Raw genomic sequence first — 13321 nt, 5'->3', positions numbered from 1 at the left:
CGCAGCGCCCTGTGCCAGCCATGGAGGGCGTGGCGGCGCTGCTGGACCCAACCCTGGCAGCTGAACTGCGTGTGCAGCTGACGCAGGCCCTATTGGGAGCTGGCGGGCGTGTTGCTGCAGGTGAGGTCAGGTATCCCGCCCCGCCTGCTGTGTTGAGCAGCATGTTCAGGATGTGGTTTGAGTGAGGAGCGTTGGTCGTCGGAGACTGGATGCAAAATTTTGTACATGAGGCAGCTGTTGGCGCATTGGCTCAAGCAGCTGCGCAAACACTTTGGACCTAAATTCTGCTCCTCACTACCGCAGGTGCGCACCTTGGCTCTGGCATCAACCTGGTGGTCTGCGAGCCCCAGCGCGCTGTGCAGTATCTACATGTGAGGTGCTGGGCTTGTTATGCTGGTCAATGTTGTGCAGCACTTCAAACGTCAGGCGCTTGCCAGGGGTGCCTTCCGATCCCAGGGGGGTTGCTTTGGGTCCCAGTGTGGCCCAGTGCAGCCGATCAGGATGTGTACCGCCGGTGTGCCCCTGCCGTGCTCCTTCCCCCAACCCCAGCTCCTGGTCAACCTCATGAGCCCCGCGGCCCTCCTGAGGGCCTGCCAAGGCATAGGCACCGACCGTACCGCTGGCGCCGGAAAAGTTGGCAGTGGCGGCACATCCAGGATGGCCCCTCAGGGTGTGACACTGTCGGCTGATATCTGCCGTGCGGTGACGGCGGGGCTGAGAGGCGCTGGCATGGGCGAGCCATTGAGCAGTACCAGCAGCAGCGACAGCCGCAGCAGCGCCAACGCTTGCAGTGGCAATGGCACCTGCGCACCCTGGGGCAAGGCCTGCCCTGGCAGCCCGTCTCCGTCTCAAGGGCGCCTCAAGCACTCCTGCGGCAGTGATGAGAACGGCCTGCTTCACCAGCTCGTGGCCCCACGGTTGAGTCTGACCCCTTCGGAGCTGTTGGGGTCCCTGAGCTGCTCTTGGAGCATTGAGGAGGATCCCTGCAGCGGAGCCTGTGGTGTGAGCGCTGAGCAGCTGGACGCTGTGGTGCTGCAGGTGAGTTTGGGACCCTGCAAACACAAGGAATGCTGTCTGCAGCATTTCTCTCTTAGAGATGCAACAAAGCGATCAGGTACGCGAGGGAACGCTGCATCTGGGTGCTACACTGCAATTGAGTATCTATGCATGCTGATGCATCTGCGGTGTGAGAAACACACTCCCTCCCCCTCCTTCCCCGGCCGCCGCCAGGGCCCTCGTGCGATCACGCTTCTGTTACCTCAGGACTCGGCCCTAGCCCTGGGCCACACTGTGACACAGTTGGCGGTGCCTGTACATGGCCTGACTTGCGGCGCGCTGCTGCGCCACTTGTACACGCATTACGCCGAAGAGGTGCCTTTGGACACGACCACAGCTGCCCTGCTGTGCAATGCGCATGGCAGCCGTGCCGCTGAATGCGAGGCAGCCTATGTGCCACGCCACGCGCTGCTGTGGCCACGGCTGGCTTTGGATGGTGTCGTGCGTGCAACGCGTGACCCGGCGGGTTGCGTTTACGAGGTCTGCCTCATCTCGTGATTGTGGCTGGCTGGCGCGCAAGCACCGCGTGGCCTGCAGGCCACAGCCACATAGCTGCCGCACATGCACGCAACAATACGGTATTGACTGGTACGTTGTGGTACAACTAAACGTCTGGATTTCACCGGACTGCCCATCGGAAACTTGTGAGCGATGTGTCGTGGGGGGCTTGCCTTGCGCTGGCTTGCTTTGCTGGGGCGCACGCCAGGCGTGCGCCACTACACAGCCAACGTGTGCCGGGTTGTAATGAGGAGCAGAGGCAAGCATGTGCAACGCTCGGTAACCTTTTGTCTCTTATAACGTTACTTAGCTCAGCATTTTGCAGCTATTATCAGGCAGGATGAAGGCAATTGTCGCTGTGCTGGTGGCGGCCCTGCTCGTCGCTTATGGCCAGGCAGCCTTGAACACGGACAGGTGCGTGTCGTCTTCTTCCACACGCGGCCTTTTGTGGCCCCTCAGATCTTGTTTGATGGACGACAGCCTCAGCACGACCACCAGCAGATTCATTGCTTACAGCCTCACATGTGGTGTCGGCATTCAGCAATTTGATGCTTGCATGTTATCATAATGTACTGTGAGATGCAGATGCAGCAGGGCTCGGCGCGCTTTCGCCAATCGCACGCGACAACTGGCCTGTTCGTTCATACAGGACGCTCACCACGGCGGGAGCTCAGTGCCTGGACAAGTTCAATGCGCTGATCAAGGACAAGTACAAGGATGACGCCACATGCGCGAATCTTATTCGCGCAGCCATGTCGACCGCCGATCCTGCGAAGTGCCCAGCCGGCAGCGATCAGGCCAGCTCTGCCGTTCAAGCTTGTATGTCGAAGAGCGCGGTGAGAGGCTTGAAGGCTTTGATCGCTATAGGGGCCTGTGTTTCACCCAAGATTCAGATAGTTTTGTGCGTTTGATTATGGGGTTGGCAGGTCCAATTGTGGTCCTCTTGGGGCAGGTGGCTGCGCCAAAGCCTTGGCATACTCGCTGCGAAAGCCAGCCACAATTGGATTGCCTTTCCATGCTAGTGCCCCCTCATGCATACTATCAGAACAAACCTTCACTGCCATGACCATCACCGCAGGATGTGTCCGAGGCATGGGTTGCTTTTGTGAGGGGCTGTGAGGTCCTGAACGTTGCCAACGTGAGGGGGATGACGCGGGGGGGTCGGGCCACAAGGAGATCGCCTCGGTGGGCGGGCGCACGCTTGATCACAGCGGGGATTGGGCAGCGTTTGGATGGTGTTCGCAACAGATAGCTCAATGCAGGCCTTCCTGACGGCACCTCAGCGTGCATTCCGCAGTCAATGGCCAGAGGATTTCAGCTCACCACCCCTGTTGCGATACGATGCTGCACCGCAGCGTGCAGGCGAGGCCGAGGCTGCGACTGAGCGCAAGCCTTCATGCTTTCCTGCATTCGCTTCCCTGGACGATTTCGTTAAGTACGTCAAGGCAAATGGCCAGAGCGGTGCCAAGGCTGCCAGCTCTGCCGCGCGCGGGGCTGTGTCATGGCTGCTGCTGGTTGCTGCCGGTGCTGCTGTAAATGCCCTGTGACAAAGCCCACGGTGACCCCAGCTGCACTTGTGCGAATTTGACTGATTTCAATGCAACATGCATTAATTTAGCAATATGACTCTCTTGTTTGACATCGCAACTCTAGTTCCTTTGCAGGGAGGAGTTACTATTGTGCAGAAACCAGTCAGCAAACCTGCTGGGGAGGAGCGATTTCTGGAATCTTGCCACGCACAAAGTCGGCCGCAGCCCAAACCGCAGCCAGGTCCTCCTCGGCCCCCGTAAGCGAGCCAGCCAAGCCCGTCACAGCTGCCGCCACCTCTGTATGCGCGCCGTCGCCCGCTGGTGCGGTCACCTGAGAGAACCCCCCACCAGTGGGGCCGCCGAATCCGCTGCTGGCCTGTGACTTCAGCGACCCACCGCCCTCAAACCCTCCGCCCTTCTGCCCAAATGCGTCGCTGCCGGGGGCAATGCTGGCACCACCGGCAGAGCCGCTGCCAAACACTACGCCACCCCTGGCTCCGCTGCCAAATATTCCTCCCGCACGCCCTGCTGCCGCAGTGCCTCCAAAAGCACCGCCGCCCATTGGCGCAGCTCCGAAGCCACCTGCTGGGGCTTGGGCCCCAAAGCTGCCGGGCCCAGCAGAAGCACCGAAGGTCCCGCCGACCACCTGAGTCGAAACACCAAACACAGTGCCTTGGCTCTGCGGTTGCGGGCCCGTCTCGCCAAACGGAACCCCGGCTGCGGGTTGCGTCAGCCCAAAGGCAGCAGCAGGGGTTGTGCCAAAGGCTGCATGTTGTTGCTGCTGCTGCAGGTGGTGCTGAAGTGGAGGATGTTGCCCGAACGCAGCGGCCTGGTGTGGTTGGCTGAAGGCATCACCTCCTGATTGTGCGTGGCCAAAGCCGCCCAACGGCTGATTAAATGCAGCATCTGGCTGACGAAGGACTGGCGCCGCTGCTGCTTGTTTGCCAAATATGCTGGGCCGCGCCTGCTGCTGCACTGGCGGCACGGCGCCCGCACCAAACGGCCCCCCTGTCGCGATGGGCGTGGGTGCGCCTTGCTGCTGGAAGGACGTGACGTAGGGGTTGGGTACAGGCCGGAACTGCTGACTGGTGGGCGGCCGACCATGACGCTTGATGTTCTGGGTAGGATGACACCACAGGCCAGGGGCCGACAGGGAGCGTGACGCAGCCGCAAAAAAGATCGTGTGAGCATGCATATCACCCTGCACCCTTCCTGGTGCAGCACTGCCCTGCTTCATCCCCGTTTCCGCCAGGTGTCCACGCAAGCGCACGCTGTCATGGCTTAACCACAACCCACAGTGCGGCCGGCATGGCCACCCACCTGCATCAGCCCCTCAATATCAGCCAGCTTTGAGCGTACCCCCTCCTGGAAGGCGCTCGACACCTGCGGGAATGTGCGGCCGCCCCGCACATCCTCCTGGCCCCGCCACCGCGCCTCTTCAAATGACACATCACCTGCATGTTGTGCGTGCGCGAGCGTGCCATGTAGACTGTCGCTTGGTGCGACAAAGGATCTTGCGCATGGCCTGCAATTCTGCAAAACCTCCGTCGCAAACCCCTTGGCCCCCTCCCCGAGACCTGTGACGGTGAGCATCTGGCACACACCCAGCGCATGAGAGTGAGCGACGCCACCTGAGCCGCCCAAGGGGCATGTGCGCTGGAACCTCCCTCAACCTGCGCCTTGCCTCGGCTGCGCACCTGTTAGCAGGTTACGTCCCTCGCGGTCGATGGCATAGCAGCTGAGGGCCCACAGCGGCCGCTCTTGGGCCAGGTCAAGTACCACTGTGGTGCGGTAATCGTGGGGACCGCCACCTCCGCTGCCACCACCGCCGCCGCTGCGCCGGCTGTCCCCGCCACCCCACTGCTGCTGCCTGCCGCTATCGCCACCACTGTTGAGGGCGCTAAACCTGTTGCCGCTGCCTCTGCCGCCACCACTGCCGCCGCCCCTGATGCCGCCACTGTTGAAATTGCGCTGAGGAGCCCCGCCCCTGCCACCCTGCTCGCGGCCACCTTGCTGCTGCTGCTCGTGCTGCTGCTGGTAGCTGCCCCCGCCTTGGCGACCCCAGCCTGCAGAGGCGCAAAGCGCATGCTTATAAATGCTGATGGGACATCGGCAAGGGGCGATGCATGAAAGGGCGATTGTAGGGCGACAGCAACAGCACAGGAAGCTCTACACGCGGCACCCGCATGTTGTCGGCGCACCTGCAGAGTTGCCACCCCAACCTCCTGAACCGCCCCCGCGGCGCGACATAAGCGACGGTCAGGACAAGCTACGGTCAGGTGTACAGTACCACGCCGCAAGTCATGATCTACTTTTCGTCCTGTCCGGGGGGTCCTCGAATTTTTCAGATGATCAAATGTCCTTCGTGTACACGCTTGTTCTTGTTCTGGTCACACGTTGTTGTTGTATCATATCATCTGAGAGCACTGACCCGCGTTCATCGCATTCACGTGCTCTCTACACAATCGCGTCACATTCAACTTATACCAATGCAGCAGGCCCGAAAATTCGGTCTCTCCGCTTCCAAGTTTTCCAACATGCCTGTGGCCGCGCCCATTCCCGCCGCCACGCCATGTGTGCGCGCGAGTAGGCGCGTCCGACAGATCTGCAGCATGCCGCGCTCTGCCAAGCTGGGCACAGGTGCGACAGGGGCAGGATGTTTGCTACTGCCAGCAAGATGGCCATGGTGGCGCAGCTTCCAATGTGCGCGCAATCTGACCCCAACGCAACCAAGGCGCCGCTGCCCGCCCTGTCGACCTACCGCACGTGACTGGTGTGTGAGCGGTTCCCAGTGTCTGCTGAGGACCGCTCATACATGAACCGTGCCCTGGACTTGGCCATGCTGGCCTTCGGCAAGACTCATCCCAACCCCCACGTGGGCTGCGTCATCGTGCGTGATGGGCAGGTGGGCTGAGCAGCCAAGAGGTGCCATCTTTTCAGGGTCAAGGGCCCACACACCAGCGCGCCCCTGACGCCGTTTTGGCGGGGTGGGAGGGGCTGGAAAAGAGCGTGATCCTCGTGTGAAGCTCAACGTCGCTTTGGCGGTGCTGCCCCCGGCGACAGCGCCGCACCCCACCCCTACCACTCTGCCGCCTCAACCCGGGCGGCGCCCAGGTGGTGGGTGAGGGCTACCACCCCAAGGCAGGCCAGCCCCACGCCGAGGTGTGGGCACTCAGAGGGGCAGGTGAGTGAAAGCATGGCATGTGCACTGCTGGGGTCCCCTTCCAGACAAAAGGGTGCGATCACTCAAATTTGGCAGTTGCGGCAATTTTGTCCGTCCCCCTTGACACACGCACACTCAGGCCCACACACAAATATACACAAAAACACAAATCAACACGACCACCTCCACTGCGAGGCATCCCATCACCACCATCACTACCGGCGGCCTATTTTGTCCCTTGATCCAGGCCAGGCCGCCCAGGGCGCCACTGCATACGTGACCCTGGAGCCGTGCAACCACTATGGGCGCACACCCCCCTGCAGCCAGGCCCTGGTAGAGGCGGGCGTCAAGAGGGTGGGTTGGGCAAGACGTGCAGGGGCGCGTGGTTAGGCTGTGGGGCGATGTTGGGGTTTTCTTACCGGCCAAAAGCAGGGCCTGGCCTGCTGTTGTCGCCAGCTGTCCTTCAAGCATGGGCCCTCATGATCCCCTGCTGTCCACTGTCCGCGCACTTCTGTTGCAGGTTGTGGTGGGCGCGGGCGACCCCAACCCGCTGGTGGCTGCAGCTGGGATCGCTACGTTGCAGTCTGCTGGTATTGAGGTAGCCCTGATGGACGGCGCTGAAAACCAGCGCGCCAAGGACATCAACACAGAGTTTTTGGCGCGCATGGAGGAGGAGGCTGCAATTGGTGCGCGACCAAACCGGGGAGTGGTCGGGACAGGGAAAGGTCGCCAAGCTCATGGCAAGGCCTGTGTGGCGCGGACACAGGCAGTCACCTTTTTTGCCATGTTCTGCGACCCGAGCCTTTGCCGCGCCTGTTGCCCTCCATATCAATGCAGAGATGGCGCGCCTTCAGGCTCTGGCCAAGTCCAGGGAGGCGGCTGGGGCGCAACACAGTGATTGACACCAGACATTGAGGCGGCATCCCAGGCCATGCATTATGCTGCAAGCACGCGGCGTCTGTGCCTGCAGGCGTGCGACCTGCAGGGAGACCGTTCATATGTGCAGCTCATGTGAGCAGAATGTTGCTGTTAACTGTGCCTTGTTGTAACATGCAAGCTCGGACTTGTGGAAAGGAGCCCCGCCTGAAAACAAGGACGTCGCAGCCACAGCCACTGAGCCACAGCGGCCTGACCACACGCGAATGTGAACCATCTACCTACCAGTGCTCAGACTCAACCATATAAAAGCTGGTGATTTGTTCGGGTTTAATCACAAAACTCGCAACTCTGCCTATCAGTTCATACTCTCACGCACTAACGCGCTACTCGCTCCGGGACGCACACTACAGTCGCAGCAATGGCCGCCCTTATCGCTCGCCCCCTCGCTCTGAAGGCCCTCAAGGTAGGTCGACATAAATGCTCACATTGGTTTGCACACCAGCAGGGCGTGTGCATGTGCTTCTGCCATGATGGCACTGTCAGCGCCACCACAAGCACCATGAGCAATGTTGACGGGAGTCCCCACATCAGGCTACATGGTCACTGCCCTGATCCACTTTGTTGCTTCTTGCAGCGAACACCAGTTATCCATCCCCCCTTGCGCATCTCCCAGGCCAACCGTGCTCAGAAGTGCTCTGGCCGCCGCATCGCTGTGTGCCGGGCCGAGAACAAGCCTCAGGAGACCATCAACTACGGGGGCCAGGTGGGGATCAATAAAAGCAAACACATTCCATGCAAGTGATGTGTCCCAAGGATGGTGGTGACACACAGTATGGCTGGTATGAGGCCGCGAGCGTCACAATGACATGCGTTCTAGAACCGTCACAATATGTCATCTTGCTGACCTCAATGCGTTCCAACCCCACACCGACCACCTCTTCAGAGCTACACCCCTGCTGAGTGGGAGGCTGCCAAGGCTTCCGGCAACCTGCCCACTGCGGAGCCTGTCCCGGTGGCTGCGGCATCCACCCCGGCCCCTGTGGGTTTCAGCTCTCTGATGGCATTCTCCGGCCCTGCTCCTGAGCTCATCAACGGCCGCCTGGCCATGCTGGGTGTTGTCGCCGCCATCGCCGCTGAGCTGGCATCTGGCGAGAGCGTCCTCAAGCAGGTCTCCGACGAGCCTACCGGCATTGTTTTTGCCTTCGGCATCTTCATTGCAGCCAGCTTTGCCCCCCTCCTCAGCAACGTCCTGCCATCTGCTGAATCGGTTGGGCCCTTCAACGCCAAGGTGAGTGATGATTGGCTTCCTGTGCTCCGGGTCCCAAAAATGACGATGCGGTCAGCAATGCTGCACCAACATGTTTGCATCCTACACTCCCCTCTGAGGCTCAAAAGTTGAAAATGATGCTGGGCACTGGTGGTCTGTTGATTGGCCCTTGTGCAAATGCAATGTCAGGTCAACTTGTGCCGCATCCACATCTCTGACCCTCATGCATTCCTGACTGTGCAGGCTGAGCTCATCAACGGACGCGCGGCTATGATCGGCTTTGCTGCGCTCCTGGCCATCGAGCTTGCCAAGGGTTCAGCTCTGTTCTAAAAGGGCGCCACAAGTCTGTTGAGCGAGCATGTGACCACCCCAGGACGTTGCATATTGCAAGGTCTGGTGTGCATAGTGTACTTTGACTGTTGCGCAGATTTTGAAAGAAGTGAGAGTAGGGCGGGTGAGAGGTGTGTCCTGAATTAGATGCAATTTTTTCATATTATTTTGCAGCCTTCAGCCCTGCCAATTGCCAGGCTGTAAGTGCACTCATTAACACAAAGCAGCTCAATCTTTGCCCTGTATGCACTTAACCGTGTAACACATCTGCGGCTTGATCAAAATTATTGCCGTGTGCCATTCCTGACATGAGACTAGTAGAAACATGTGCACTTCAACATGCAATACTGCAGGTCAAATATAAAACAGCTCCAGACGAAGAACAATTGCGCCTGCACTACATATCTGCATCTGAAACAGGCTGCATATCTATTCACAAACTATGTTATGTACAGCTTGGCAAACTCTGCTGCGGTGGTCGAATTACTTCTCATATTTACACGCCTGGTTTCACAAAACACGTCCTCAACTAACCTGCCCCAAACAAAGCGTATGAATGGCTGTCCTGTGCGATATTCCAAGCAGAACCCACCGCAGCCAGCACTGAGACCACACAGCAGGATATATTCACAACTTGCATTACGGCCCGCTGCCAGGGTAATGGTGAGTGCACCTTGGCATACATTGTGATGGGGAAGTACACTGTGGAGGGCCAGAACGTGATGGCCCCGATCAGGCCGATGATGTCTTTGAAGAGGCCCAGATGAGGCCAGGCCAGTACAAGGACGGGTTGTTGAGTTGGTGGTTTGTTGAAGAGCAGGGGGCACACAACCAGCATGGGGCGCACGACCAGCAACCTGAATTCAGGAGCTGTGCATCAGCTACCCGCCCCCTGCACTGCCTTCAGACCCAATAGTGCTCGACACGCAACAAAGCACCCCCCCCAGACACACACAGGCACGCAGGCACGCACGCACGCACGCACGCACATGCACGAACATGCAATAACTCCACGCTCGTATCAACTGGCACGCAGGAGCGCACATGCTGTGCGCAAACGAAAGCACGCCCATGCACTCCAGCCTTACCCGAAAAGAAGGGCATTGCGCAGGCCACAGCGGTAGTGCCCACTACATAAAGGCTGCGTAGGACCAGCCTCATGGGTAGTGGCCGCGCCTTGAGCATGCTCCACCTGCTGCCCAGGGCCTCCTCCATCATGTGGAACACTGGCTGACTGAACACCTGGTAAGCTGGGACCTTGGCAGGGGAGGACGAGAAACCGGAAGGGACGCGCAGGGGAGGCAGCAAGGGAGACATGGACAGGTGCAGAGCCAGGCCGCGTGACATCATGATGCATGGTGTCCAACGTCAGAAAGTTGACACAGCCATTATTTCTGCAGCAGGCAGGGGTACAGGCCCAGGTTCGGACACGCCTGCCATGTTGCCCCTCCCAGGCTTGCACAATGTTTGCGCCCACCTCCCACCCCCACACCTCCAGCTGCCCTCACCATGTGAACCAGCACCATTGCATTAGCAGCAGTGACGAGGGCCTTTGGGGAGTTGAAGCCGGTGAGAATGTTGCCGGGCGTGGCGTCCCCCAACGCGGCGTAACCCACAAAGCCGACGCCCACGTAAAACACAAAGGTCACCGCCATGGACGCCCCCACAGCCCTGCGCATGGTAAGCTTGGACTTGGGGGGCTCGTGGATGGTGTCCTGAGAGGGGGCGGGGTGAATGAGCGGGGGGACATGGAGCGGGACATCGGGGCTGCCCTGCTGGGCCACGTCCTGCAACAGCTGTGGGTGCAGGCGCCTTGCCAACCCGGCGCACTGGTTTCGCGGCCAAGGCCCTTCCCCAGCCAATGCTTACAGGAGCCCGCCATCACGCATCTTGCATTCCAGCCCCACCTGGACCTCCAACAGCACAGCTGAGAAAGAGTAGGCAAAGGCGATAGCCCCAAGGGCGTTGAACACACCAAATGCCTTGACACGCGGCTCCAGTTTGCGCCCCACTATAGTCAAGTTTGATGCATTGGCTGCTGACGCGCATGTGATAGCCGTTGTCACCGGGGATTTGAGGATGAGTAGTGACATCACGGAGCGTGGCAATCTGCCATCCAATCTTCTGCGCACTTGCCTCCCTCCCCTGCATCCCCCCCGCCACAAACACACATACATTTCACCCCCCCCCCAAACCCACATGAACGCGCACCACTCGCCGCGCCCATGCCGAGTGCAGCTGTGCTGTAAAGGACAGACATGGCCGCTCCCACCATGGACGACCACCAGGCCGACTCCAGCGTAGGCATCTGACTGAAGAACAGCTGCGTGATGCCGAACACGATGGACATTTGCCACACGGTGCTGCCGCAGCCAGTATCGCGGACGTCACAGTGGCTGTGCACCACCATCCTGAGGAGCGAGGCAGGTGGCGGCGGGCAGCCGAGGACGAGGGAAGTGGTGGTGAGCCTTGCCTTCTTGCGCCGTGCCTGGTGGAGGACGATGTCGACCTCACAGGCAGGCGAAAATCCAGACAGGCCTGCAGCTTCTTGTCACTCCTGCTGCCCCCTCCTCACTGGTCCAAGCCCCCCCACCCCCCCACCACAACACACACACACACACACACACACACACACACGCACACACGCACACAGGCTATGTCCCTCTGCGGCGCCCCAGTCCTTCTCACTTCATGCTCTCCCCCGCAGCGACGCTGTAACCAATGGAGGACAGCACCAGGTTGGACAGTTGGCATACAGTAACAGCCACAGCACTGCCACGTCCTGGATTTGAGGTCACGTTTCAGCAGCTCAACGATCATAGGGGCGTTGGAGAGTGGCTAAACGCCATGGGCAAGCCGCAGGACGTGTCAAACCAGGGCACGGCCGACTCATTCGGGCCCTTGGCTGTGTGCAAACAACGAGTGAGCAGCGCTGCTGCAGAAGCATAAAATTCAGGACCTGGCTTAAGGCGTTGTGTCTGCGGCTACAAACATGCCCTGCGCAACAAACAAAATGTGCCCCTCACCCAACACACTGATCACGGCGTCGCCATAGGTCCCGTGCTTGCGGCCGTCCACCTCGTACATGTCACTCAGCATGAAGCTGCACCACAGGGTGACGCCGCAAAACACCACCAGCGCGATGGATCCCCCCAACCATCCCAGCATGGAGAGTGAATGGGGCAGGCCCAGCACACCGGCTCCAATGATGGCCGTGATGATGTGGAAGCACGCCATCACCCAACCCCCTGATCCAGGACACCGGAGGGAGGGGGCTCAGCACCCAAGGCACCTTGGCATACAACAGGCTAAGCTGCACCACTTGCCCAGCAAGCTTATGCAAAAGGCAGTTTTCCCCCCGTCATTCAGGTCCCCAGACTACCGAACCCCCTACACGGTCGGCCCCACCCACCCTCTGTGTGCATCCACTCCCAGCAGCTGCGCCTCTTGGTGAGGCCGTACTGCGCGTAGATCTCAGAGTGTTTCAGCCCTTCACTGCCCATGCGGTCCGCATGCTCCTGTACCATGATTTGGAGGACAGGTAGTGCAACAAGGTTGATCACGATGAGGGTATATGGCCTCTGCAAATTGCGCCGCCGGCTGGTTGCATGGGCGCTGTCGCCAACGCATTCTGCTTTCAGATGGCTCTTGGCCCCTTGCAGGTGAGGCAACGCCAATTCAATCAAAAAGCTGATTTGTCATGTTAACAAAGGCGGCAGCCGAGCAAGGGCTGGTCGACAGGGCTCTGCATGCGCGGAGCTGCGAGGCGCGTGAGGCTGGGGTCAACTGCCGAAGCAAGCCTGCTGCCCAACCGAGCGTAGCAGCAACCAGGCCTTGGCCCAACCCCCTTTCCAACGCACCAGGTCTCCAAGGGGCTGCAGCTCAAGTCCGGATCCTGCCCTGGGCTCAAGGCGCGAGGCGCTGCCGTAGCGGGGCAACCGTGGGGGCGGCATGGCGGTGGTGCCGCTCCGGCCAAGCCACTGCGTGCAAGGCCGTCGCCTCCGCTGCTCCCCTAACCGGTCGCAGTTAATCCATAAGCGTGGTCGCCTGTGCTATGACTTGCTCTTTGCAAGGCCGATCGCTTCCTTCACGATCGCTTGCGGCGAGAGCAGCACCAGGATTGGCTAGCACGCAGATGTTTACTCTACAGGTGCTGCGCCCCACGGTGAAGCCGCCGAGGCTTCAACTCAGTATGCTTTAGGATTCGATAGTACTGATGGCACGGTTGATGGGGTCAGAATACCTCGATCGGGGCTTGTGTTGCACGATTAGATCAAACACCGTGATCAAAGAAGGCAGTGGCACATTTGCTGTGAAAACATGCTATTTATTCGTCCATCACAAAAATAATAGCATCCGGTATCGCTCTGTGTTGGCTGCTACTTGTGTAACCGGGTGTCGAAAGCCAGCGAGGGTGGTTGAGGAGGTCAACATACATCCCATAGTTGCCTAGAATATGTTTCAACTCCCTCTGATGTGCATACAATGGCTTTCAGCCCCTCTTCGGGCTTGCTGATCGCACAGGGGCCGTGACTCAGTGACAACACGTTGTCAATAAGCGCTTTCTGGCCCGGAGCCAGCATCCAAATGATAAGGATA

The 13321-nt window shown here is 59.6% G+C and overlaps 3 protein-coding genes across 3 annotated transcripts; 2 read left to right on the top strand and 1 right to left on the bottom strand.

Moving 5' to 3' along the window:
• Positions 1 to 5898: 5898 nt before the first annotated feature.
• MNEG_0021 (diaminohydroxyphosphoribosylaminopyrimidine deaminase) lies at positions 5899 to 7148 on the top strand (the record flags this gene model as incomplete). Its single annotated transcript, XM_014051513.1, has 5 exons — positions 5899 to 5988; positions 6198 to 6267; positions 6494 to 6600; positions 6767 to 6932; positions 7084 to 7148. The coding sequence occupies 5 exons, from the start codon at positions 5899 to 5901 to the stop codon at positions 7146 to 7148; spliced, it is 498 nt and encodes a 165-aa protein (XP_013906967.1).
• A 395-nt stretch (positions 7149 to 7543) lies between these two features.
• Positions 7544 to 8722, top strand: MNEG_0020 (Carotene biosynthesis-related protein CBR; the record flags this gene model as incomplete). Its single annotated transcript, XM_014051512.1, has 4 exons — positions 7544 to 7588; positions 7799 to 7888; positions 8069 to 8413; positions 8636 to 8722. 4 exons carry the CDS (start codon positions 7544 to 7546, stop codon positions 8720 to 8722), a joined length of 567 nt encoding a protein of 188 aa, XP_013906966.1.
• Positions 8723 to 10110: 1388 nt separating this feature from the next.
• MNEG_0019 (hypothetical protein) lies at positions 10111 to 11890 on the bottom strand (the record flags this gene model as incomplete). Its single annotated transcript, XM_014051511.1, has 6 exons — positions 10111 to 10116; positions 10231 to 10437; positions 10630 to 10733; positions 10934 to 11133; positions 11411 to 11504; positions 11749 to 11890. The coding sequence occupies 6 exons, from the start codon at positions 11888 to 11890 to the stop codon at positions 10111 to 10113; spliced, it is 753 nt and encodes a 250-aa protein (XP_013906965.1).
• Positions 11891 to 13321: the final 1431 nt, after the last annotated feature.

The sequence above is a fragment of the Monoraphidium neglectum genome, assembly GCF_000611645.1.
Source record: "Monoraphidium neglectum strain SAG 48.87 unplaced genomic scaffold scaffold00001, whole genome shotgun sequence".
In the NCBI taxonomy this organism is placed as follows: Eukaryota; Viridiplantae; Chlorophyta; class Chlorophyceae; order Sphaeropleales; family Selenastraceae; genus Monoraphidium; species Monoraphidium neglectum.
The sequence above is the reverse complement of the archived record's forward strand: the minus strand, read 5'-3'. Positions and strand labels throughout refer to the sequence as shown.